Raw genomic sequence first — 27,470 nt, forward strand, 5'->3', positions numbered from 1 at the left:
ATTTCGAACCCTCGCGGGAATTTGATTCGTACCCCTTCCAAATCTCGTGATTCTGTGTATCGGAGGAAGACGTGGAAGTGCAAAAAACACATCTACGTAAAACCATATTTTTTTGTTTTGTTTTAGTTAAATCCACCCCAAGACGCCCGTTTTAGAAAGGTAATATATAACTATGCTTGGAATGTATCTATCAAAATATACTTGAAAATGTGGGTTGTTTGCTAGCTTAACGTTAGCTTGCTAGCTTAACGTTAGCTTGCTAGCGTGATCCGGAGGTTACTAGGCCTTGCATCTTTCAACATTGTACATTCTCTGTATGGTTTCGGTGGTTTACATTATTTTAATTTATTCTAACTAACTACAACATGGATTGTTGGAGAATAACAGCTAAGCTTGTTATCCTGAAACATCCTTACTCCAGCTTTTTTGGCTAATTAGTTAGTACAGTGCTAGTTAGCAGCTAGCAATTATTTTTTAAGTCTCGCCCAAAGAAGGACTGTTTGAACAGTTGACGTTTGTTAGCAAACTAAAATAAATGCGTTTTTCAACTCCGTCTCTTAAGAGGAGGCTGCTGCTCCAAGAATGTCGGACAGTGAGGACAGCGACTTCTCTGACAACCAGAGTGAACAAAGCAGCGAAGCCGAGGAGGTGGACAAAAATGAGGCAGAGGTAAGCTAGCGAACAAGGTTCTGGCTAAAACTGCATACTAGCAAACACCATTAAGCCGCCTTATCTAACTAACGTTCGTTAGGTCGGTCACAGTCGTAGCATTATAATTCGTGTAAGATAGGGTTTTCAGCACTGTTATTACACACATAATAAATAAAGACCAAAGTAATGTAACAAGCAGCTAGCTATCTGTAACAGCACAGCGCTAACCTCGCGCTATCCAAAGTAACTTGCCTGGCTGTGCATGGATGGACCTTGCACAGTTGAATGGGTGGGTGGAACAGATGCACCTGTGCATGCATGGCCCTCAATTTTCTACTGTATCCGAATTGATGCTAACAAATATCCTAGGTTGGCTCCAAATTGACATTGCAAGTTTCACTGCATTTGACAAAACATGTGAGTGGTTTGAATGTTTCCCCCTAAATAGGAAGATGGGCAGGCAAGTTTATCTGGCAGTGATAAGGCAGCAGAAGAGGAGGGGGAAGACTTGGCAGATGAGGAGTATGACGAAGAGGAGGAAGAGGACGATGATGACCGTCCCAGAAAGAAACCCAGGCATGGAGGTTTCATCTTGGATGAAGCCGGTAAGCCAAATCTTCACTCTAATAATAGTTGTCCACATGTTCTTGCTCACCAGAAGGTTTTCATTGAATATATCTGAAATTCTCCCTTTCCCTCTGGTTTGTTTAGATGTGGACGATGAGTATGAAGATGAAGACCCGTGGGAGGAAGGTGCTGAGGATATTTTGGAGAAAGGTGAGGTCACACATGTTGCCTTGTTTGAGGATATCTAACACCTAAGAGGGAGTTATGAATGAACAACGTTGGGGGTAGTTGTCTGTTGAGGAGGACTCAGTTCATGAACTTTGTTGCGTTTAAATTATTAGAAAATAACTTTCCTATGGGTGGTGTGCAGATGCTTAGGCATGATGGATTAGTCTATAGTATTGTTTGGATTCCAGAAGGGATGAGAAGCATTACAAGTACAATCAAAACATCTAAGCCCAAATTATTATATGTGAGAGTATTGACTGTGTTCTTCCTGCGCTAATAATTCCTTTTCTTGTGCATGCCTCCTTCAGTTAACGGTAAATCAATTCCAGATTTTCTGCTGTCTGTTTTCCTTGTATTTAATTAAATTGATTAGTTATATCTCATTCAACAAGTCACATTATGTTATAACTCCACCCACATTTCCGCACTACTGCACATCTAACGGAGCACAGATGGCAAATACATTATTGGGAACTCCTATAGTAACTGGACTGCCTGTATGAAGTAATACATTAGTGTATTGTATTTGACAGCTGTGACCTATTTACTATTCAGGAAAATATTGTAGAAATGTTGTTGGATGGTTTGTTAACCTGACACCAGCAGAGTTATGACTTGTCAATAATCTGATCATGGTGTTCTGGGCACTTACATGATCAAAGAGGGAACCAAATGTGACCATTTGCCTGAAATGCTACCTGTTAGAAGAAAGCTAATACATGTGTGAATTAGCTAACTGATATTGTTTAAGCTTTTTGTGGCACATCAATCAGCCATATCACAAAGACTCACAATCATCCACAATACAATTATCCATAGTCTCATGTGCCATTTGGTCTAGTCTTATATCATCATTGTTTATTTTTTCCTTTAATTTGTTCCTACCTGTGCACTTGCCACTCTGTGTGCACATGACAATCTCATTTGGTTCTTAATGTGTGTTCCTCCCTCTACCAAAACCTGGCTGGCCTGGAGCAGAGGAAGCTGAGGGTAAGTGTTATCTATCTTCCAATAGGAAAAAGACCCACCTAGCACTTGCGGCTAGACATACAGTGCATTCAGGAAGTATTCAGACCCCTTGACTTTTTCTACATTTTGTTACGTTACAGACTTACTCGAAAATGTGATCCTCCATAATGACAAAGCAAAAACAGGTTTTTAGAAATGTTTGCAAATGTGTATATACAGTTGAAGTTGGAAGTTTACATACACCATAGCTAAATACATTTAAACTCAGTTTTTCACAATTTAATCCTAGTAAAAATTCCCTCTCTTAGGTCAGTTAGGATCACCACTTCATTTTAAGAATGCGAAATGTCAGAATAATAGTAGAGAATGATTTATTCAGTGTTTATTTATTTCATCACATTCCCAGTTGGTCAGAAATTTACATGCACACAATTAGTATTTGGTAGCATTGCCTTTAAATTGTTTAACTTGGGTCAAATGTTTCTGTTAGCCTTCCACAAGCTTCCCACAATAAATTGGGTGAATTTTGGCCCATTCCACCTGACAGAGTTGGTGTAACTGAGTCGGGTTTGTAGGCCTCTTTGCTCGCAAACACTTTTTCACTTCTTCCCACAAATTTTCTGTTGGATTGAGGTCAGGGCTTTGTGATGGCCACTCCAATATCTTGACTTTGTTGTCCTTACCCCATTTTGCCACACCTCTGGAAGTAAGCTTGGGTTTATTGTCCATTTGGAAGACCCATTTGCGACCAAGATTTAACTTCTTGACTGATGTCTTTAGATGTTGCTTCAGTATATCCACATAATTTTCCTCCCTCGTGATGCCATCTATTTTGTGAAGGGTACCAGCCCCTCCTGCAGCAAAGCACCACACAACATGATGCTGCTACACCCGGTGCTTCATGGCTGGGATGGTGTTCTTTGGCTTGCAAGCCTCCCCCTTTTTCCTCCAAACATAATGAAGGTCATTTTGGCCAAACAGTTCTGTTTTTGTTTCATCAGACCAGAGGACATTTCTCCAAAAAGTACGATCTTTGTCCCCATGTGCAATTGCTAACCGTAGTCTGGCTTTTTTATGGCGGTTTTGGCGCAGTTCCTTCTTCCTTGCTGAGCAGCCTTTCAGGTTATGTCGATATAGGACTTGTTTTACTATGGATGTAGATACTTTTGTACCTGTTCCCTCCAGCATCTTCACAAGGTCCTTTGCTGTTCTGAGATTGATTTGTACTTTTCGCACCAAAGTACGTTCATCTCTAGGAGACACGTCCTTCCTGAGAGGTATGACGGCAGTGTGGTCCCATGGTGTTTATACTTGCGTACTATTATTTGTGCAGATTATTTGTACCTTCAGGCGTTTGGAACTTGCTCCCAAGGATGAACCAGACTTGTGGAGGTCAACAATTTTGTTTTCTGAGGTCTTGGCTAATTTCTTTTGATTTTCCCATGATGTCAAGCAAAGAGGCACTGAGTTTGAAGGTAGACCTTGAAATACATCCACAGGTATACCTCCAATTGGCTCAAATGATGTCAATTAGCCTGACAGATGCTTTTCCAAGCTGTTTAAAGGCATGACTTAGTGCGTGTAAATGTATTTTCCACAGGAATTGTGATACAGTGAATTATAAGTGACATAATCTGTCTGTAAACAATTGTTGGAAAAATTACTCGTGTCATGCACAAAGTAGATGTCCTAACTAGAGGTCGACCGATTATGATTTTTAACCACCGATGCCGATTATTGGAGGACCAAAAAGGCCGATACCAATTAATCGGACGATTTTATAAATCGAATAAAAACAAAAATTATATTTAATAAATCAAATATATATTTTTTTAAATTAAATGTATTTGTAATATTGACAATTACAACAATACTGAATTAACACTTATTTTAACTTAATATAATACATCAATAATAAAATCAATTTAGCTTCAAGTAGATAATGAAACATGTTCAATTTGGTTTAAATAATGCAAAAACAAAGTGTTGGAGAAGAATGTAAAAGTGCAGTATGTGTCATGTAAAAAAGCTAACGTTTCAGTTCTTTGCTCAGAACATGAGAACATATGAAAGCTGGTGGTTCCTTTTAACATGAGTCTTCGATATTCCCAGGTAAGAAGTTTTAGGTTGTAGTTATTATAGGCCTATTTCCCTCTATACCGGGGTGGACTATTGGATGTTCTTATAGGCACTTTAGTATTGCCAGTGTAACAGTATAGCTTCCGTCCCTCTCCTCGCTCCTCCCTGGGCTCGAACCAGCAACACAACGACAACAGCCACCACATCGAAGCAGTGTTACCCATGCAGAGCAAGGGAAACAACCACCCCAAGCCTCAGAGCGAGTGAAGTTTGAAGCGCTATTAGCGCACGATAACTAGCCAGCCATTTCACGTCGGTCACACCAGCCTCATCTCGGGAGTTGATAGGTTTGAAGTCATAAACAGAGCGATGCTTGATGCACACGGTGTTTGAATGAATGTTTATGCGCCTGCTTCTGCCTACCACCGCTCAGTCAGTTACTTAGATGCTTGTATGATCAGTCAGATTATATGCAACACAGGACACGCTAGGTAATATCATCAACCATGTGAAGTTAACTAGTGATTATGATTGATTGTTTTTTATAAGATAAGTTTAATGCTAGCTGGCAACTTACTTTGGCTTACTGTATTTGCGTAACAGGCAGTCTCCTTGTGGAGTGCAACGAGAGAGAGGCAGGTCGTTATTGCGTTGGACTAGTTAACTGTAAGGTTGCAAGATTGGTTCTCCGAGCTGACAAGGTGAAAATCTGTCTTTCTGCCCCTGACCGAGGCAGTTAACCCACCGTTCCTATACCGTCATTGAAAATAAGAATGTGTTCTTAACTGACATGCCGAGTTAAATAACCACAGGTGGACTCCAATCAAGTTCAAATCAAATCCAATTTTATTTGTCACATACACATGTTTAGCAGATGTTACTGTGAGTGTAGTGAAATGCTTGTGCTTCTAGTTCCGACAATGCAGTAATAACCAACGAGTAATCTAGCTAACAATTCCAAAACTACTACCTTATACACAAGTGTAAAGGGATAAAGAATATATACATAAAGATATATGAATGAGTGATGGTAGAGAGCGGCATAGGCAAGATGCAGTAGATGGTAGTACAGTATATACATATGAGATGAGTATGTAAACAAAGTGGCATAGTTTAAAGTGACTAGTGATACATGTATACATAAAGATGCAGTAGATGATATAGAGTACAGTATATACGTATACATATGAGATAAATAATGTAGGGTATGTAAACATTATATTAGGTAGCATTGTTTAAAGTGGCTAGTGATATATTTTACATCAATTCCCATCAATTCCCATTATTAAAGTGGCTGGAGTTGAGTCAGTGTGTTGGCAGCAGCCACTCAATGTTAGTGGTGGCTGTTTAACAGTCTGATGGCCTTGAGATAGAAGCTGTTTTTCACTCTCTCGGTCACAGCTTTGATGCACCTGTACTGACCTCACATTCTGGATGATAGCGGGGTGAACAGGCAGTGGCTCGGGTGGTTGTTGTCCTTGATGATCTTTATGGCCTTCCTGTAACATCGGGTGGTGTAGGTGTCCTGGAGAGTAGGTAGTTTGCCCCCGGTGATGCGTTGTGCAGACCTCACTACCCTCTGGAGAGCCTTACGGTTGTGGGCGGAGCAGTTGCCGTACCAGGCGGTGATACAGCCCGCCAGGATGCTCTCGATTGTGCATCTGTAGAAGTTTGTGAGTGCTTTTGGTGACAAGCCAAATTTCTTCAGCCTCCTGAGGTTGAAGAGGCGCTGCTGCGCCTTCTTCACGATGCTGTCTGTGTGGGTGGACCAATTCAGTTTGTCTGTGATGTGTATGCCGAGGAACTTAAAACTTGCTACCCTCTCCACTACTGTTCCATCGATGTGGATAGGGGGGTAGTCCCTCTGCTGTTTCCTGACATCCACAATCATCTCCTTAGTTTTGTTGACGTTGAGTGTGAGGTTATTTTCCTGACACCACACTCCGAGGTAATCAAGCCTACCACTGTTGTGTCGTCTGCAAACTTGATGATTGAGTTGGAGGCGTTCGTGGCCACGCAGTCGTGGGTGAATAGGGAGTACAGGAGAGGGCTCAGAACGCACCCTTGTGGGGCCCCAGTGTTGAGGATCAGCGGGGTGGAAATGTTGTTGCCTACCCTCACCACCTGGGGGCGGCCCGTCAGGAAGTCCAGTACCCAGTTGCACAGGGCGGGGTCGAGACCCAGGGATGACGAGTTTGGAGGGTACTATGGTGTTAAATGCTGAGCTGTAGTCGATGAACAGCATTCTCACATGGGTATTCCTCTTGTCCAGATGGGTTAGGGCAGTGTGCAGTGTGGTTGAGATTGCATCGTCTGTGGACCTATTTGGGCGGTAAGCAAATTGGAGTGGGTCTAGGGTGTCAGGTAGGGTGGAGGTGATATGGTTCTTGACTAGTCTCTCAAAGCACTTCATGATGACGGAAGTGAGTGCTACGGAGCGGTGGTCGTTTAGCTCAGTTACCTTAGCTTTCTTGGGAACAGGAACAATGGTGGCCCTCTTGAAGCATGTGGGAACAGCAGACTGGGATAGGGATTGATTGAATATGTCCGTAAACACACCAGCCAGCTGGTCTGCGCATGCTCTGAGGGCGCGGCTGGGGATGCCGTCTGGGCCTGCAGCCTTGCAAGGGTTAACACGTTTAAATGTTTTACTCACCTCGGCTGCAGTGAAGGAGAGTCCGCATGTTTTGGTTGCGGGCCGTGTCAGTGGCACTGTATTGTCCTCAAAGCGGGCTCTTGACTGTAGACCCTGCCACATACCTCTTGTGTCTGAGCCGTTGAATTGCAATCCTACTTTGTCTCTATACTGACGCTTAGCTTGTTTGATTGCCTTGCGGAGGGAATAGCTACACTGTTTGTATTCGGTCATGTTTCCGGTCACTTTGCCCTGATTAAAAGCAGTGGTTCGCGCTTTCACGCGAATGCTGCCATCAATCCACGGTTTCTGGTTTGGGAATGTTTTAATCGTTGCTATGGGAACGACATCTTCAACGCACGCTCTAATGAACTCGCTCACCGAATCAGCGTATTCATCAATGTTGTTGTTTGACGCATTACGAAACATATCCCAGTCCACGTGATGGAAGCAGTCTTGGAGCGTGGAATCAGATTGGTCGGACCAGCGTTGAACAGACTTCAGCGTGGGAGCTTCTTGTTTTAGCTTTTGGCTGTAGGCAGGGAGCAACAAAATGGAGTCGTGGTCAGCATTTCTGAAAGGAGGGCGGGGCAGGGTCTTATATGCATCGTGGAAGTTAGAATAGCAATGATCCAAGGTTTTACCAGCCCTGGTTGCGCAATCGATATGCTGATACAATTTAGGGAGTCTTGTTTTCAGATTATCCTTGTTAAAATCCCCAGCTACAATGAATGCAGCCTCAGGATATGTGGATTCCAGTTTGCAAAGAGTCAAATAAAGTTCGTTCAGAGCCATCAATGTGTCTGCTTGGGGGGGAATATATACGGCTGTGATTATAATCGAAGAGAATTCCCTTGGTAGATAATGCGGTCGACATTTGATTGTGAGGAATTCTAAATCAAGTGAACAGAAGGACTTGAGTTCCTGTATGTTGTTGTGACCACGTCTCATTAACCATAAAGCATACGCCTCCGCCCCTCTTCTTACCAGAAAGATGTTTGTTTCTATCGGCGCGATGCGTGGAGAAACCAGCTGGCTGCACCGACTCCGATAGCGTCCCTCCAGTGAGCCATGTTTCCGTGAAGCAAAGAACGTTACAGTCCCTGATGTCCCGCTGGAATGCTACCCTTGCTCGGATTTCATCAATCTTGTTGTCAAGAGACTGGACATTGGCGAGTAGAATGCTAGGGAGTGGCGCACGATGTGCCCGTCTCCAGAGCCTGACCAGAAGACCGCTTTGTTTGCTTCTTTTACGGCGTCGTTGTTTTGGGTCGCAGGCTGGGATCCATTCCGTTGTCCTGGGTGGAAGGCAGAACACAGGATCCGCTCCGGGAAAGTCATATTCTTGGTCGTACTGATGGTGAGTTGACGCTGCTCTTATATTCAGTAGTTCTTCTCGACTGTATGTAATGAAACGTAAGATGACCTGGGGTACCAATGTAAGAAATGACACGTAAAAAAAACAAACGGCAGAGTTTCCTAGGAACGCGAAGCGAGGCGGCCATCTCTGTCTGCGCCGGAAGTCACATCTCAAGGATGATCAATGGGAACAGGATGCATCTGAGCTCAATTTCAAGTCTCATAGCAAAGGGTCAGAATACTTATTTAAAAAAGGTATTTATGTTTTTAATTTTTAATGCATTTGCAAACATTTCTAAACTTTTATCGCTTTGTTGTTGTGGGGTGTTTGTAGATTGAGGGAAACATTTAATCAATTTTAGAATAAGGCTGTAGTGTAACAAAATGTGGAAAAGGGGAAGGGGTCTGAATACTCTCCGAATGCACTGTAGGTGTAGGTTCTTAAAATACCACTTGTTTGAACTGAAGGAAACTTTTACGTTTAGTCTTATACGCAAAATTGTTTTTTGTTTGATTTATGAGTCTGCTTTACTCTTCAGTGTCCAACATTGACCATGTGGTCCTGGATGAGGATAACTCTGGCTCCCGCAGGCTGCAGAACCTCTGGAGGTAATTTCTTCTAATGGGCTACGAGTGGCTAGGCTTCTTTCCATTGATATTTCAGTTGTTACTATGCAGAGATGTGTTCTTGAAGTCTGACATTTGAATGTTTGGATGTTTCAGAGATTCCAGAGAGGAGGCCTTGGGGGAATATTACATGAGGAAATATGCCAAGCAATCTGGAAATGAGTGAGTATTTTCACAGTAGTAATCTGTCGAAATGGTTGACCCAAATTTGTTTCAGAATTGATTTGACCTGTTGACCTGATCCCCTTGACTGAAATATTATTTTTGATTCCCTTTAGTTTTCCCGGGGGTTCTGAGGAACTGTCTGATGACATCACCCAGCAGCAGCTGCTCCCTGGTGTCAAGTATGTATCACTTCACCAAAATGGGAAATAGATTTTTAGTTGACTTCAACAATCCAAAATATAATTTTTCTCAATGTTCTTGGTATTATATTTTCTTTTTCAAAGGGATCCTAATCTTTGGACAGTCAAGTGTAAGGTATGGAGCTTGTATTTTTGTGTATGTAGACATCTAGAAGTTCAGTACACAATTACACTTTTTTCCCCCTATGTCATGCAACATTATTTTGCCATTACAGATTGGGGAAGAGAGGGCAACTGCCATTGCGTTGATGAGGAAATTCATTGCCTATCAATTCACAGAAACGGTATGTCCCCGCCCTCATTCTCTGCATGGATATGTTCCATGTATTAAGATGCTAATGTTTGCATTTAGTGTTTTATATGATTGATCGATTGATAGCCTGTACTGTACATCTCTTGTAGATGAAAAATAAAATTGGAGCTTTGACAACCTGTGAAATTGTTTTAATTTCCTATACACCATTTCTACTCAGCCCCTCCAAATCAAGTCGGTAGTGGCTCCCGAACATGTCAAAGGTTACATCTATGTAGAGTCGTACAAGCAGACTCACGTCAAAGCTGCAATTGACGGAATAGGCAACCTGAGGATGGGCTTCTGGAACCAGCAGATGGTTCCCATCAAGGAGATGACAGACGTCCTCAAGGTGGTCAAAGAGGTGACCAACCTCAAGCCCAAGTCCTGGGTCCGACTCAAGAGAGGCCTATACAAAGATGACATCGCCCAGGTATGCATGAAACACATCGTGGAAGACAAAGGTGTGAAATGTATTTTGAAGACATAGGTAAATATCCTTATCATATTCTTGAAACATACATGTATTCTCCTCCTTCAGGTGGACTATGTGGAGCCCAGTCAAAACACGATATCACTGAAGATGATTCCCAGGATAGATTTGGACAGAATCAAGGCCCGGATGAGCATGGTAAGCAACAGCAGCACTCTGTCACCACCTGTCTACTCACCACTCTCCACTTTGATATCCCCTGACACTCTTCTTGTTGTCTGTCTCCCAGAAAGACTGGTTTGCAAAGCGGAAGAAGTTCAAGAGACCAACCCAGAGACTCTTCGATGCAGAAAAAATCAGGTACAAAGAAACATGTCTTAAATACCATCATTATTGGGGATTTGATTACGCTATCATAAATGGGTAAGATCGTTGCCCCAGTTACTTCCTGACTGTGTTTTCTTCCAGGTCACTTGGTGGGGATGTCAGCCATGATGGAGACTTCATGATATTTGAAGCTAACCGCTACAGCCGCAAAGGGTTCCTCTTCAAAAGCTTTGCCATGTCTGCTGTGGTAAGATGACCACGTTGCCTCAAAACCACTATTTTATTGGCCATTTGTTGACAACCCCATAGGGGAAAAACGGGGCAGAAAAGTGGTCTTCGTTATCTGTACCCGTGACCCAGTCTCTTTTATCGTCTTTTACAGATCACCGAAGGAGTGAAACCCACTCTGTCGGAGCTGGAGAAGTTTGAGGACCAGCCAGAAGGCATTGATCTGGAGGTGGTGACTGAAACCGCAGGTAACAGCCACTTCTAAAGCATATTCAGGACATGAGATTTGGTATTTACTTTCTGGTTTTCATTTACATGTGTATCTGTTTTTGTAAGAGACATGTCTTGTTGTGTGACCACAGGTAAAGAGCGTGAGCACAACCTCCAGGCCGGGGACAATGTGGAGGTGTGTGAAGGGGAGCTGATCAACTTGCAGGGCAAAATCCTGAGTGTGGATGGCAACAAGATCACCATCATGCCCAAGCATGAGGACCTCAAGGTAATGGCAAGCGCCAAACAGGCGACTACATTGGGAGGACATTTCACATTCGTCCTACTATATTTGGGCCTAAATTCAAATTGTTTGGAAACACGTTCACATTGGTTAGAATTGTCAAAACAGTACATAATGTTCTGTAGGTTTTCAACAGAATTTAGTACAGATATTCTCATGCCCTAAAGTAAGATATTAAAAATATATATATTTTTTAATTTATACATTTAGGACCGATATTTGTCAAAATCGGCATCAATATGGGGCCAGAAAAAAAAGGCACTTTCCAAAGGCCATTATAATTTCTGCATACTTTCTATCCATTTTTAGACGTTCAGGTGTAGCCTGGATTTGTTTTTCAATCCAAAATAATCATTTATAAGGATGCACCAATGTGGTGCATTTCCATTTTATGGCCTTTTTAACTATTCTAGCACATACTGCAACCAAGTTTAATTTTTTTTTTTTACAGATAATATGAAAATATGTGAAATTATTTTAATACAGGAAAGGTGTAAATAGTTTTATTTGCATCACAAAGTGACTGAAATGCATTGTAAAGTTCCGGAAAACATCGGGAAGCTCATCAGGTAATAATTGTATGTATGTAAAAAGATAATCTGCCTTGTATTCAATTGCGGTTTTGTCACAGTCCTTTCAAGTGTCCTGCGCGGCTTGTGAGTGTCGTGGAGGAAAACAGAAGACAGTGTTTCTGAGTTCTTCCAACCGTTCAAACACTAGAGCCAAAATCTGCTAATAGCAGACATCGGGGGTTACTACAGTTCTATAAACTAAGCGGCGCAATCAGCTGACTACAGACAAGCCCTTTAAAAAAATATATACAACAAATCCACCACAGGCTGCATTTAATTGGCTTGCGGGCCAGATCCTGTTTCAGCCAAGTCAAATAGCCTGCAGAGGAAACTGGATTTCCTACTATTTGTGACAAATTGAGTATGTAGTATGCTTATTGGTCATAGTATGGATATAGTTTGTATGCCAAAAGTTCCTGGATGTCCAACTACAATCGCCAAAATACGAAGTATACAAGCAGTGGACTATTTCTGTGCTTTTAGGGCCAATATTGCAAATCTTCAGAAAATGGGTGTGGCTTCACACATTTTTCAGATTTGAATAAAAAGGCGGAAAATATGCAGCTGAAGTCCGACTAGAGGATATACAAATTCATTGCATATCAATATAATGAAGTAATTACTTTTCAAATAAGTTACGTTACACTTTATGTTGGCTGACAATTGGTTAGCTTCGCTAGCCTTACGAACAGCATAGCATATCATTACAGCAGCTATATGTACCAGTATGTTAGCTAGCTACCTAATGTTAGTTAGTTAGTTGGCTACTAATACATAAATCTTGCCAGTATAGTAACTATATGCTATCTAACTACCCAACATATATTGTCTTGATTATTCATGTATTTCTTAGCATACCTTAGAGGTTGTGCGTTCTCAATGGACATTGTTAATGAAGTCGTAAGATGTCTAGCTAGTAATGTGTTATACTTACAAGCTAGCAAGAAGTTGCATAGCAACAGCATCAACTTCCGGTAGACAAGTACACTCAACTGAAAGGATACCGTTTGTTTACGGTATACTAAAATGAAGGTGCATAGTATGTAGTATACAGTATGGGTATTCGAACACATCTAATGAATGACCCGGGGTCAAGCTGCTACAAACCAGGGCCCAGATTCACAAAACCTTAAGAAGATTCTTCTTACCTGCCATTTTTTCCTTAACTATATGAAGAAAGTTAAAAGTTGCTATTCCTCAATTAAGTTGTATTTTTTCCCCATGTTTCTTCCTAATAAAGAAAATGAAATAGGATTCTTATGTTTTAGGATTTATTATTGGAAATGTACTTAACTTTAGGACAGCTAAACCCTTGTCTTCTAACAACTGGATATTTTTGTAGCCATTAATGTTTTGTTACTCCAATGCCACAAAGTTGGCTACCGGACATTTTAAATACAACAACAAAACAAATGAAATGCATGTTATGTAGCTAGCTAGTGTTAAATAGCTAGAGTTAGCTTGTCAATTTGCAAAGAAGAGCTTGGCTAACTTAGCTAGCTAACTTACCGGTCACGCAGTCCTTCTACCACCGTCTCGCCAATCATGGACAACACCTTCTCCTCCAGCTGGTCCACATGAATGGTCGATACCCCCCCCCTCCAGTCTTCTTCTACTCCTTGCTTCTGTCAGCTCCCTTCTTAGCTGCCAACTTTTTTACAGCGTTACTGTCCCATGCCATACCCCCGATGGCAGAGACAGAATCGGCTTCTCTCGGCCATCCTCTTTTTGGTCTCTGCAGTGACCCGCAGTTATCGAGTCTCCCCAACAGCAATTTTTCCCTGCTGCTATTTTCTCGAACCATGTCGTCAAGCTCTTGTTTTGCTGAAGATTTCTTGGACTTACCTTGGTTTTCCATTTTTATTTGTGATATAGCTAGTCTTATGGCTATAATCTGGGGGGAAAAAGTGTTTTTGTTTATAGTTTGCGAGCCAAAAATATATATATATTCTCGAGACATAAAGCAGATTAATAAATGGAAATATCTACACTTCATTATAGTGGGCCAAAGCTTATGTTCCCTGTCACATAGGCTAATTTATTGGTTCCAAGCACGTCACTAATGTCAATGCCACAAAGAAGATATTTTCGAAGTTCTTAGGAAAGATATTTACGAAGCTCCAAAGAACTATGAATTCCTAAGCACATTTTGAGGAATTGCACTTATGAACTTCTTATTTTTTTCCTTTTAACTTCTTAGGTATTTTTCTTAAGTAATGTTTTGTGAGTCTGGTCCCAGATTCTTTTTTGCATAGGAAGGGTCTGGTGTCGAGGCTGGCCGATTTCAAGTTTTCAAAACGATCGTAAATCGGTATTTTTGGATACCGATTTGGCCTTTTTTTTTTTTTTTTACACCTTTATTTAACTAGGCAAGTCAGTTAAGAACACATTCTTATTTTCAATGACGGCCTAGGAACGGTGGGTTAACTGCCTTGTTCAGTGGCAGAAAGACAGATTTTTACCTTGTTAGCTCGGGGATTCAATCTTGCAACCTTACAGCTAACTAGTCCAATGGTCTTAACCACCTGCCTTTCATTGCACTCCACGAGGAGCCTGCATGTTACGCGAATGCAGTAAGAAGCCAATGTAAGTTGCTAGCTAGCATTAAACCTATCTTTTAAAAAACAATCAATCATAATCACAAGTTAACTACACATGGTTGATGATATTATTTGTTTATCTAGCATGTCCTGCGTTGCATATAATCGATGCGGTGTGCATTCGCGGAAAAAGGACTGTCGTTGCTCCTACGTTTACCTAACCATAAACATCAATGCCTTTCTTAAAATCAATACACAGAAGCATATATTTTTAAACCTGCATATTTAGCTAAAAGAAATTCAGGTTAGCAGGCAATATTAACCAGGTGAAATTGTCACCTCTCTTGCGTTCATTGCACGCAGAGTCAGGGTATATGCGATAATAATAAACATTTTGTTTTCAAAATTATAGTTTCTGGATTCGACCATATTAATTTATGTGTGTTATGTCATAATTAAGTCTATGATTTGATAGAGCAGTCTGACTGAGCGATGGTAGGCAGCAGCAGGCTCGTAAGCATTCATTCAAACAGCACTTTCGTGCGTTTTGCCAGCAGCTCTTCACTGTGCTTCAAGCATTGCACTGTTTATGACTTCAAGCCTATCAACTCCTGAGATTAGGCTGGTGTAACCGATGTGAAATGGCTAGCTAGGTAGCGGGGTGTGCGCTAATAGCGTTTCAAACATCACTCACTCTGAGACTTGGAGTAGTTGTTCCCCTTGCTCTGCATGGGTAACTCTGCTTCGAGGGTGGCTGTTGTCGATGTGTTCCTGGTTCGAGCCCAGGTAGGGGCGAGGAGAGGGATGGAAGCTATACTGTTACACTGGCAACACTAAAGTGTCTATAAGAACATCAATAGTCAAAGGTGTATGGAATACAAATGGTATAGAGAGAAATAGCCCTATACATACTATATTAACTAAAACCTAAAACCTCTTACCTTAGAATATTGAAGTCTCATGTTAAAAGGAACCACCAGCTTTCATATGTTCTGAGCAAGGAACTTAAACATTTGCTTTTTTACATGGCACATATTGCACTTATACTTTCTTCTCCAACACTTTGTCTTTGCATTATTTAAACCAAATTGAACATGTTTCATTATTTGAGGCTAAATGGATTTTTATTGATTTATTATTATTATGTTAAAATAAGTGTTCATTCAGTATTGTTGTAATAGTCATTATTACAAATACATGCTAAAAATCGGCCGATTAATCAGTATCGGCTTTACTTGGTCCTCCAATAATCGGTATCGGCGTTGAAAAATCATATTCGGGCGACCTCTAGTCTGGTGGTATTTATTATTTATATGCTATTTAGCAGACGCTTTTATCCAAAGCGACTTACAGTCATGTGTGCATACATTCTATGTATGGGTGGTCCCGGGAATCGAACCCACTACCCTGGCGTTACAAGCGCCATGCTCTACCAACTGAGCTACAGAAGGACCACATTATTAGTCAAGCCACATAAACTGGAAGTTTGAGACAAATACCAGCAACATAACATCAGAGCACGGTGAAGACATTAGGCTTTCCAGAAATATGGGACAGATAGAATTACAGGATCAACACATTCATGAGGCAACCAGACATTCCCACTGTGTTCTGTTCATTCTCAACGGCACTGATGCAAAATAATGGTTTGTCATTGATGCCTGGTCTGTGTGCAGGATCCTCTGGAGTTCCCGGCCCACGAGTTGAGGAAGTACTTCCGTATGGGTGACCACGTCAAGGTGATAGCAGGCCGCTACGAGGGCGACACCGGCCTCATCGTACGTGTGGAGGAGAACTTTGTCATCCTCTTCTCTGACCTCACCATGCACGAGGTAAGCAACGTCACATTATTGGATTCTGATATCAACTTGTTTGTTATGATGTTTTTGCATAATTCTCATGTAACTTCAGTGAACCATTATCGATGTTACGGGGGTGTGTGTGCTCTACAGTTGAAGGTCCTGCCCAGGGACTTGCAGCTGTGCTCTGAGACGGCATCAGGGGTAGATGCCGGGGGCCAACACGAGTGGGGGGAGCTGGTCCAACTGGACCCCCAGACCGTGGGAGTTATTGTCAGGCTGGAGAGGGAGACATTCCAGGTTGTTATCCTTAATCTTCCAGAAATAATCAGGTTCAGATCTAGGGAAATTACTTTATAAGCGATTGGGTATGTGGGCTTAGAGTCGTGCCTGCTGGAAAGATGTTTTGTCCCATTTCATCTGTTCTTGGAATGGGTACTTGTGTGATATTGCGCAATTTTTAAATTGGTTCCTTGTGTAACGTATATTAAATTGTGACAGATGAGCCTAAATCCCTGAGAATCCCTATAGGGCTCACACATGTATTCCTCCTCTTCTCCCCAGGTCCTCAACATGCATGGCAAGGTGCTGACAGTGCGTCACCAGGCAGTGAATCGACGGAAAGACAACCGCTTTGCCGTGGCCCTGGACTCTGAGCAGAACAATATCCACGTCAAAGACATTGTCAAGGTCATCGACGGGCCACACTCGGTAAGATTCACGACCACAGTTCTGCTTTCTGTAGGTCTACACTCATAGAAAATGTATTTCTCAACTCCAGCTATAGTAGGGCCCTATAAAATTGATGCGGACGGAATCACGGAATCCAGACATTAACACGTAATTCAACAATATTTCAAAATGTATATGTTTGTAGGAAATCAAATAAACGTATTGAACTTATTAGAACACTTTATTAATTTGCCTAAGATTATCATAATACATTAACAAAATGCATCAATGATTCTTACTTTCTGAAGAGTCAACACAGAATTGCCTCGATCTGTGAGTGTGTTTGTCTACAGCACCACTTTGTGTAGCCGTTAGCGATGATGCTAATGAGAACCGGGTTCTGGTAGATGGAAAAGATTTCAAAAAACCTTAATTAAATGTTAATTACAAAGTAGTCTGTCTACCTGGCAGAATAATCCTAATTATTTGCATTCTAGTGGCGAGTTGTTTAGCAAAGTCTGCAATCACACGTGCGCTAAAGAAACACTGCTAACCAAGAGTCTGCAATCACACGTGCGCTATAGAAACACTGCTAACCAAAAGTCTTTTGCAGTTGCACACTTGAGGTAAAGAGCATCTGTACCCAAAAATGAAAATTCCTTAGATTTTCCCCAGATGTTAAATGTGGTTTCCTGATGTCGTTTAAGCCTTGTTGTGGACTTAGTGCGAGGATCTGAAAACTGGAAAATGTCATTTGGGGGGAACCTAAACGGAATTAAGCAAAACATGTCATATTTTCTAGGGCTCTACTATTGGCCTCATCTAAGTTTGGCTACTGTACTTTAAAAGCCTGTTTCTTCCCTCATTTACAAATTTGTAGCAGTTGGCTTGAAGAGCCTTTTCATGCTCAAAATGGGACTGTATGTTGAGTTTTAGGCCATATCGCCCCACCTCGAGCTGTTTTTCTATTTGCAAGAGGTACGATTAGCATGAATAGATTGTTAGCATATAAGTGGTGTGTGGTTTGTTTGCCAGGGGCGTGAAGGGGAGATCCGCCACATTTTCCGAGGCTTTGCCTTCTTGCACTGCAAGAAGCTGGTGGAGAACGGGGGCATGTTTGTCTGCAAGACACGCCACGTGGTGTTGGCCGGGGGCTCCAAGGTCAGTCTCCCACTCGCTTTCACCGCATCACCACTTTTACATCACGTTTCAAGTCTTCCATCTACTCTTAAACTTCTCCAGTGGGACCCATCAGAGGTGTTGTTGACATCTGATTCTTCCATTCTTTGGCTATAGCCCCGAGATGTCACCAACTTCACTGTGGGAGGCTTCGCGCCTATGAGTCCACGCATCAGCAGCCCTATGCATCCAGGTGGTGGTGGTGAGTAGAGTACAGCCATCATAAACTGTTTTTTGCACAGCTGTTGTTCATTTGTTGATATTAGAGAACGGACTCTTAGTGCAGGATACAACACTAAACTACTATCAGGCCAGAAGTCTTAAACAACCCCTGTCCTCTCCTTCAGGCCAGCAGCAGAGGGGCGGTGGAGGTGGAGGACAGATGGGGCGTGGCCGGGGCAGGAGGGACAACGACCTGATTGGACAGACCGTCCGCATCTCCCAGGGACCATACAAGGGTAATGTTGCGTTCATAACATCTCGTAAATTAGTAAATATCAGCTTACAACTGGGAAAAATCTGCTTGAACACCTCTTCTGGTAATTACTAGTGGGAAACACATTTATCATCTCTGAGCTCCGACTTCTCCCACATGCTGAAATCTGACATCGCATACTATTGAAATGATCTCAGTAACAGCATTTTCGGCAGCAAAAGCAACAGGAAAATATTATTTTATAATAAATGTAAAAAACATTTTAATAAACAATAGATATTTCTAACAATATAATTTGTTTGAGAGCCTGATACGTGTACTTTCAGTTTGTGGTTGACACAGCTTGTTTGCCATTAGCCAATCTGAGTTCTCAATGATTTCAAAGCATGTGAATACACACTAGTTTCTCATAGTTTAGGTCACATGGGAACCAGACAGCGTTGTCTTCTGCCATAGAATGAACAATAGGCACGTTTTGCAGAAGATGCTGTTGCACCATGGGTGTTTGAGTTCCAACACTTAATCCTTCTTATTCACATTGGGGTATCTTTTGGCTTAACTGTTGCCATTATTTCCCAGGGTATATTGGAGTGGTGAAGGACGCCACAGAGTCGACAGCCAGAGTGGAACTGCACTCGACATGCCAGACCATCTCTGTGGACCGACAGCGTCTCACCACAATGTTTGTTCACATCACAGATATATTACAGTGATATATTGTGAATTCAGTTTTATATTAATGCAGTATTTCACCTTTTGAGTGTTATTGAGTGTTGACATGTTTTTGTTACATTCAGGGGAGCCAAGAGGCATGGAGGAATGACTTCCACCCACGGACGCACCCCCATGTACGGTTCCCAGACACCCATGTACGGGACAGGCTCCCGTACCCCTATGTACGGCTCTCAGACCCCCTTACACGATGGTGAGACGCAAACCCCCACCAAGGGAATACCTCCGTCAGAATATATACCCCCATGACCTGCAGTAGAGCTTGTTCTTATTGTGGTGATTCTTGTTCCCCACAGGGAGCCGTACTCCTCACTACGGCTCGCAGACGCCGCTGCATGATGGGAGCAGGACGCCGGGGCAGAGCGGAGCGTGGGACCCCAACAACCCCAACACACCGTCCAGGTAGGCTACACGTCCTGGCAGCCTGGAGGCCCCGCTTGTGTTGTATAGGGCTCTCTCTGTCATGTCAAAGCAAAGTGTCTTTGTCATATGCCAACCATATGGGTAGTGTACACAAGTACAATGGAAATAGAGTTCTTGCCAGCTCTCCTCTCAACAATGTTTCAGCTACAGAAAAATATTAAATAAAAGATTAGTAGAAAAAATAAATCTATGGTTGATAAGGGTTTGTTGGTCTTGATCTTTTGTGTCAAAGTTGAATACAGCTTTTGTCTGTACTTACTACAGATCCTGAGAAGATGTTTCCCTAATAGGATGGAAGCAGTCTTTAACCTGTTCCTCTGGTTTCAGGGCGGATGACGACTATGAGTTTGGTTATGATGACGAGCCCTCCCCGTCCCCTCAGGGCTACGGGGGCACGCCTAACCCCCAGACCCCCGGCTACCCAGAGGTGCCGTCACCCCAGGTCAACCCCCAGTACAACCCCCAGACACCAGGCACCCCAGCCATGTGAGACACACACAATATTTTTGGTTGTTTCCTGCCGTCTTCAATGTCTCTAGGCCCCTTTTACAGTGGCGATCAACTGCTCAATGTGGATTTGATTTTCTCTGTCCTAGCCAAGTCCACTGTGTGTGTGTTCCTCAGGTACAACACAGAACAGTACTCGCCGTACGCTGCCCCCTCCCCACAAGGCTCGTACCAGCCCAGCCCCAGTCCTCAGAGTTACCATCAGGTGGCACCCAGCCCAGTGGGCTACCAGAACACACACTCACCTGCCAGCTACCACCCCACCCCCTCACCCATGGCATATCAGGTAAGACCCACCACGCTTGACATTAGCTTTTTAGCCACTTAGTAGGATTTTTAAAGTTTCTACGTCACTGTATGATGCAAGGAACCATTTTACAAAATAAAATGAATGTATCAGACAAATGTATTCAAGCCTGTCTCAAAATACAACACTGCCCCTTCAAGGCTCCCCTGGAGGATGGTGGGCCACGCCTGGTAGCCTATGGAAATATTGGAACACAACAATCACAACCAAATACATTTGATGTCTTTATAAAATAATTCCTTCTAGTGCTTGAGATTAAGGGCATCGTCCCTGGGACGAGAAAACATGACAAATCCAAAATTCATATAACCACTTTTTTAAAGCAATAAGGCTGCTGCAACCGATCAAACCGTTTAGCTTAAAATGTTGATAGAAATGTTATTGGCTGTAGGCTACACATGAATATTCCAAAGTGCAATTGGTGGGAAAACACCGTTCTCAAAAGCACACCGCACTCGCAAGCGTTTTCACGTGACAGAGAATATTCATTAGAAATGAAGAGGGGGGGGGGGTCTAAAGGTGCAGCAACTAGCATGGGTTACTAATATGACCAGGATTGTTCCTTTTGGCTGCTTGACAATAACATAAGTTAAATTGGAAAACAATGGAACATAGGACTAAGCTTCTTTGAAACAAGTTAAGACATGCTTCATCAAATGACATTAAACTTCCAGGTTTTAAACAATTAAGTTTATTGTTAAATAGTTTTAAAAATGTTGACCGCATTGCTCAGCTTCAAGTTGGGTGGTGTGCAAAAAGCACTGTCCTTCACTCTCCGGTCTTGTGATGACTAGATCCGAACAAACCATGCCCGTCAACAGAATCAAGCCTTTAGGTGTTCATTTTTATTATCCTTCGTTATATTTGTCAAACATGACTGGTGTTTAGCCTATATTTATCTAATTAGAAGTGTCATTAAAGTTTGGCAAAAATGTTTGCCACCTCCATGTCCGCATCGGTTTGGACATGAAGCTGTAGCCAATCTGCATATCACCTACACTTTGGATATGTAAGCCTTTTTCTTTATTTATGTACAGTACTTGTCAAAAGTTTGGACACACCTACTCATTCAAGGGCTTTTCTTTATTATTTACTATTTTCTACATTGTAGAATAATAGTGGAGACATCAAAACTATGAAATAACACACATGGAATCATGTAACCAAAAAAGTGTTAAAACATATCAAAATGAGGCCTCCCGGGTGGCGTAGTGGTTAAGGGCTGTGCCACCAGAGACTCTGGGTTCGCGCCCAGGTCTCTGTCGTAACCGTCCGCGACCGGGAGGTCCGTGGGGCGACGCACAATTGGCCTAGTGTCGTCCGGGTTAGGGAGGGTTTCGCCAGTAGGGATATCCTTGTCCCATTATGCACGTGTCACTCCTGTGTCTGACCGGGCGCAGTGCACGCTAACCAAGGTTGCCAGGTGCACAGTGTTTCCTCAGACACATTGGTGCGGCTAGCTTCCGGGTTGGATGCACGCTGTGTTAAGAAGCAGTGCGGGTTGGTTGGGTTGTGTATCGGAGGACGCATGACTTTCGACCTTCGTCTCTCCCGAGCCCGTACGGGAGTTGTAGCGATGGGACAAGATTGTAGCTACTAACAATTGGATACCACGAAATTGGGGAGAAAAGGGGGGTAAAATTTAAAATACAATAAAAATATATATTTTTTTTTAAACATCAAAGTAGCCACCCTTTGCCAAATAAGGTAAAATACTACCACTCCTACCTTGTCACAATACAACTAATTGGCTCAAACGCATTAAGAAGGAAGGAAATTCCACAAATTAACTTTTAAGAAGGCACACCTGTTAATTGAAATGCATTCCAGTTGACTACCTCATGAAGGTGGTTGAGAGAATGCCAAGAGTGTGCAAAGCTGTCAAGGCAAAGGGTGACTACTTTTTTGGTTACTATATGATTCCATATGTGTTATTTCATAGTTTTGATGTCTTCATTGTTTTTTACAATGTAGAAAATAGTAAAAAATTAAGAAAAACCCTGGAATAAGTAGGTGTGTCCAAACTTCTGACTGGTACTGTATATGAAAAATAGATTTGAATATTATTCCATTGTTGGCTTCTCTGATCAAATTCTGATTGGAGTAATTGTTTGAAATAGTTTTTGTCAATTTGGACAACTTAAATCTACACCGAGTTTACAAAATATCCGTGACGGACGAATATCTCTTTCCGTGACGGACTGACCGGGTGAAATCATTGATCCCTTAATTGATGTCACTTGTTAAATCCACTCCAAACAGTGTAGATGAAGGGGAGGAGATGGGTGAAAGAATGATTTGAAGCCTTGAGACAATTGAGATATGGATTGTGTATGTATGCCATTCAGAGGGTGAATGGGCAAGACAAAACAAAACGTATGTGCCTTTTGAATGGGGTATGGTAGTAGGTGCCAGGCACAGCGGTTTATGTCAAGAACTACAACACAGTTTCTTGTGTATCAAGAATAGTGCACCACCCAAAGGACATCCAGCCAACTAGACACAACTGTGGGAAGCCTTGGAGTCAACATGGGCCAGCATCCCTGTGGAACACTTATGACACCTTGTATAGTGCATGCCATGACGAATTTAGGCTAAGGGGGTATATTCTTCTTGTCCAACCTTTTTTTGCGGGGGGGGGGCTGGGTTAGAGTTAATGTCGAGCCCTGCCACACACGTCATATTTCCCAGACATCTGTCTCTAGTATTTATTTCTCTTTAAGTTTGATGCAATATGCGGTTGTAGCATTCAGTGTGTTGACATTGTGTGTGCTCATTCTTTCCCGCTAAGACTTTGTTTATAAAATGTAAGGTCTTGCCAGGGGAAATGTAATTTAAGATCAAACGCATTTAAATGCTGATCTGTACCCAGTTTCCCAAAAGGCTAATAAATTCCCTAGAACTCTTGTTAATTACTAACAGCCTCCACTATTGTTGTGGTCCAGATGCGTTCTTTCCCTTCTGTGTCACTTTATACTTAGTTCTCTGCTAAACATATTACGTATATAAGATATTTATCCGTCTCTTTGACTGCTGAGAACTTCACAATGAAGTTCACTATAAATACAACGGTGCCAATGTCTTTGCAATTGATTCAAACAAGTGTAGGCTAAGTTGAACTGGGATGTCTGCATTAAAAGATGAATACAGTAGGCTACATAGGCTTATATATCGAAATCAATTTCATGTTCAATCAAGTTCTGTTGCTAATTTTTAAATACTGCCTAGGTCTGTAATTGTCTTAATATATATGACCCGTTCCAAGTGGGTCAGAAGTTTATATACACTAGTATTTGGTAGCATTGCCTTTAAATTGTTTAACTTGGGTCAAACATTTCGGGTAGCCTTCCACCAGCTTCCCACAATAAGTTGGGTGAATTTTGGCCCGTTCCTCCTGACAGCTGGTGTAACAGAGTCAAGTTTGTAGGCCTCCTTGCTTACACATGCTTTTTCAGTCCTGCCCACAAATGTCTATAGGATTGAGGTCAGGGCTTTGTGATGGCCACTCCAATAAATTGATTTTGTTGTCCTTAAGCCATTTTGCCGCCACTTTGGAAGTATGCTTGGGGCCATTGTCCATTTGGAAGACCCATTTTCGACCAAGCTTTAACTTCCTGACTAATGTCTTGAGATGTTGCTTGAATATATCCACATAATTTTCCTTCCTCATGTTGCCATCTATTTTGTGAAGTGCACCAGTCCCTCCTGCAGCAAAGCACCCCCACAATATGATGGTGCCACCCCTGTGCTTCACGGTTGGGATGGTGTTCTTCAGCTTGCAAGCATCCCCTTTATCCTCCAAACATAGGGATGGTCATTATGGCCAAACAGTTATATTTTTGTTTCATCAGACCAGAAGACATTTCTCAAAGAAGTACGATCTTTGTCCCCTTGTGCAGTTGCAAACCGTACACTGGCTTTTTTATGGCGGTTTTGTGGCTTCTTCCTTGCTGAGCGGCCTTTCAGGTTATGTTGATATATATGACTCGTTTTACTGTGGATGTAGATACTTTTGTACTTGTTTCCTCCAGCATCTTCACAAGGTCCTTTGCTGTTGTTCTGGGATTGGTTTGCACTTTTCGCACCAAAGTACGTTCATCTCTAGGAGACAGAACGTGTCTCCTTCCTGAGCAGTATGACGGCTGCGTGGTCCCATGGTGTTTATACTTGCGTACTATTGTTTGTACAGATGAATGTGGTACCTTCAGGCATTTGGAAATTGCTCCCAATGATGAACCAGACTTGTGGAGGTCTACAATTGTTTTCCTGAGGTCTTGGTTGATTTATTTTGATTTTCCCATGATGTCAAGCACTGAATTTGAAGGTAGGCCTTGAAATACATCCATAGGTACACCTCCAATTGACTCAAATGATGTCAATTAGCCTATCAGAAGCTTCTATAGCCATGACATGTTCTGGAGTTTTTCAAGCTGTTTAAAGGCACAGTCAACTTTGTGTATATAAACTTCTGACCCACTTGAATTGTGATACAATTTTTGGAAAGAATTGCTTGTCATGCACCAAGTAGATGTCCTTACCGAATTGCCAAAACTATAGTTTAACAAGACATTTGTGGAGTGGTTGAAAAACGAGTTTTAATGACTCTAACCTGCTATAGTTTTTTATGTTTTTCCTTTAAGGTGTCTAAGTAAGATTTGAAAAGAAAACTGATCAGGGAGCAGCCTTTTTATTTGATCCCATCAGTATGGACACATGCTCCAACAACTATGCAAACGTTCTCTCTGCGTGGTGTTTTGAAAAATGAGCGGCCGCTGTAGGAACGATGCGTCGGGTAAAACACTCTTAAGTCTAAGTTCCATCGCAAGAATCCCGGCTTTGATCTTTGTCTCCTACTGTCGACCCAGGCGAGTCCGAGCCCCAGCCCGGTAGGCTACAGCCCCATGACCCCCGGCGCCCCCTCCCCGGGCGGCTACAATCCCCACACCCCCGGCTCCAACATCGACCAGACCTCTTGCGACTGGGTCACCACCGACATCCTGGTGCGCGTTAAAGACACCTTCCTGGACAGCCAGGTGGTTAACCAGACAGGCATCATTCGCAGTGTCACGGTGAGTAGCAAAGATCACACCACCTCTCCACGTTGTTATTATTATATTATATATTGTTATTATAGTATAAACACATAGGAGAATGGTTAAATTAGATCCCACCCCCCCCCCCCCAGGTTAGACATATAGGTGATCTCATGTCTCATTCGAGGGGGGCTGAGCCCCCCTTTACCCGTCTTAACCATGTGTTACGTTGACGAGTTTGTTCAAACACAACATCAATGCTCTGAATCATGTAGTCCATCATTGACCTGATGCATCTTCTCCTTCCTCAGGGTGGCATGTGCTCCGTCTTCCTCCAGGACACAGAGAAAGTGGTGAGCATCTCCAGTGAACACCTGGAGCCTGTCACCCCAACTAAGAACAACAAGGTAAGGCTTCTTCTCAAAACAACACCCCTTTTGAGCTCACAGGGGTCTGGAGAAACTGGGCAGTGCATAGATGCATGGTTCTTTGGGTTCATAAGGCCCTGGCTGCTCATGGTGTGTTGTCTGTGGTGCTTCTCTCCAGGTGAAGGTGATTCTAGGGGAGGACCGCGAGGCCACGGGGATCCTACTGAGTATCGACGGGGACGACGGCATCGTAAGGATGGAGCTGGATGACCAGCTGAAGATTCTCAACCTCCGCTTCCTTGGCAAGCTGGAGCTCTGAGCCATCACACCCCAACCTCACACCCTCACTGCAAAGCAGCGTCACTCAAAACAAGCAGAATATGTGCCCCCATGTTCACTATCAAAGATTAAAGTGAGAAATGTTTTTTCATTTAGTCAAATGTGTGGTCTTAGTGAAATCCCATTGGTTTTTAGTGCTCTGTGATTGTAATTTTTTGTCTATTGCTTTACATTTTTGGTTTAGAAACTACCTTTTGGGTGAGAGTATACAGTGTCAATAAATGTGAACTGTTTCAATGTGTGGTGTCTTGTATATAGGTAACAATAAGGTACTTTAAAATACAGACTGGCCCTCAGACTAGGGTTGCTTACCTTTTCATTTATACACTGAATCTGGACACCGGGGTCATCTCCAATGACTGGGGCCAGTGCATGTTTGACTTCATCGCTCTGAACAGATGGCAGAACAATGCAGTAGTAGAGTTATTCAGCTGGAATTCCTCAAGTTTCATTCTACTTCCTCATGAAAACGTTTTCTGTTAAAAGGTAATTGCTTTTTTTGTCATAAATAGGAATCGTTTGCCATGTTCTCAGGGTTTCTATTTTCTAATGTTTCAGATCTCAAACCAGTTCACTTAAGTGGTTATATATTATAAGGCACCTACTGAAACCCATGCTGCAAAAATACAAGATTATTGAATTACAATGTGTATAGTCTTCATATCCTTATTTGGATGCAGTGTCTGTACATCCAAATAAGGGTACAGGAAAATCATAGTTTAATTTCTGTAAACCTTAATGCCAATAGCTGTATTTTAATCCTTCCCCAAGGTGATGGGTATTACCTACCTGATAAGACTGGTTACAGGAGGGCTTGATGCCTGCATCCTCTAAGGCTCTGAACAATGGGTGGAGAACAGGTAGCTCAGCCAGAATTCAAATGCAAGCTGTCAACACAGGTTTGACGATGTGTAATGGTGAAACAGGCAGGTTAGATATGTGAATGTGATCAGTGGGGCTGCGCTCGCGTAGTTTCAGACATATTTGGAAGTAACGCAAAGGAGAGTTCATGCCCTCCACACAAGCAGCACAGGAACCATGTTTGATCCATTCATCTTTCCTGTTGGAGAAACACATGCACACTCAGTGACACTCTATTATGTACCTGTAACACATAACCAACATTCTGTTAACCGGAATACAGTAGTAACTCATATTCTGTGGCGACCTCTGACTATTTCCATTCAATCTAACAGAGAAAATAATGCTAAATTGTATAACAGACGGTGGAGAGGTAATATTAAAATCTGAAGAATCACATTTGTAAGAAGACCTCAACTGGGTTGGGG

General features: G+C 42.4%; 1 protein-coding gene and 1 pseudogene across 2 annotated transcripts; one reads left to right on the forward strand and one right to left on the reverse strand.

Moving 5' to 3' along the window:
- LOC123992995 (transcription elongation factor SPT5) lies at positions 1–26,418 on the forward strand. Of its 2 annotated transcripts, XM_046294716.1 has the most exons (31): positions 1–159; positions 563–669; positions 1,100–1,256; positions 1,363–1,428; positions 1,755–1,760; positions 2,425–2,436; positions 9,028–9,097; positions 9,212–9,277; positions 9,394–9,459; positions 9,565–9,595; positions 9,696–9,764; positions 9,954–10,205; positions 10,314–10,403; positions 10,495–10,565; positions 10,674–10,779; positions 10,915–11,008; positions 11,123–11,259; positions 16,063–16,218; positions 16,339–16,485; positions 16,750–16,896; positions 17,893–18,018; positions 18,154–18,238; positions 18,384–18,494; positions 19,052–19,154; positions 19,270–19,397; positions 19,501–19,606; positions 19,955–20,113; positions 20,252–20,420; positions 25,307–25,510; positions 25,786–25,881; positions 26,021–26,418. In XM_046294716.1, the coding sequence occupies exons 2-31, from the start codon at positions 583–585 to the stop codon at positions 26,159–26,161; spliced, it is 3,258 nt and encodes a 1,085-aa protein (XP_046150672.1). In that variant the 5' UTR covers positions 1–159; positions 563–582; the 3' UTR covers positions 26,162–26,418. The 2 variants fall into 2 exon arrangements, with proteins under 2 accessions (XP_046150672.1, XP_046150673.1); XM_046294717.1 differs by lacking the exon at positions 1,755–1,760.
- Positions 26,362–27,470, reverse strand: part of LOC123992320 — a 2,100-nt pseudogene continuing 991 nt past the window's right edge.

The sequence above is a fragment of the Oncorhynchus gorbuscha genome, linkage group LG13 (assembly GCF_021184085.1).
Source record: "Oncorhynchus gorbuscha isolate QuinsamMale2020 ecotype Even-year linkage group LG13, OgorEven_v1.0, whole genome shotgun sequence".
In the NCBI taxonomy this organism is placed as follows: domain Eukaryota; kingdom Metazoa; phylum Chordata; class Actinopteri; order Salmoniformes; family Salmonidae; genus Oncorhynchus; species Oncorhynchus gorbuscha.

Coding starts and splice junctions, on each gene's coding strand:
- LOC123992995 (XM_046294716.1), top strand. CDS start 583: ATGTCGGACAGTGAGGACAGCGACTTCTCTGACAACCAGAGTGAACAA. Junction 9,460..9,564: donor CAGCTGCTCCCTGGTGTCAA/GTATGTATCACT, acceptor TCTTTTTCAAAG/GGATCCTAATCTTTGGACAG. Junction 9,765..9,953: donor CCTATCAATTCACAGAAACG/GTATGTCCCCGC, acceptor ATTTCTACTCAG/CCCCTCCAAATCAAGTCGGT.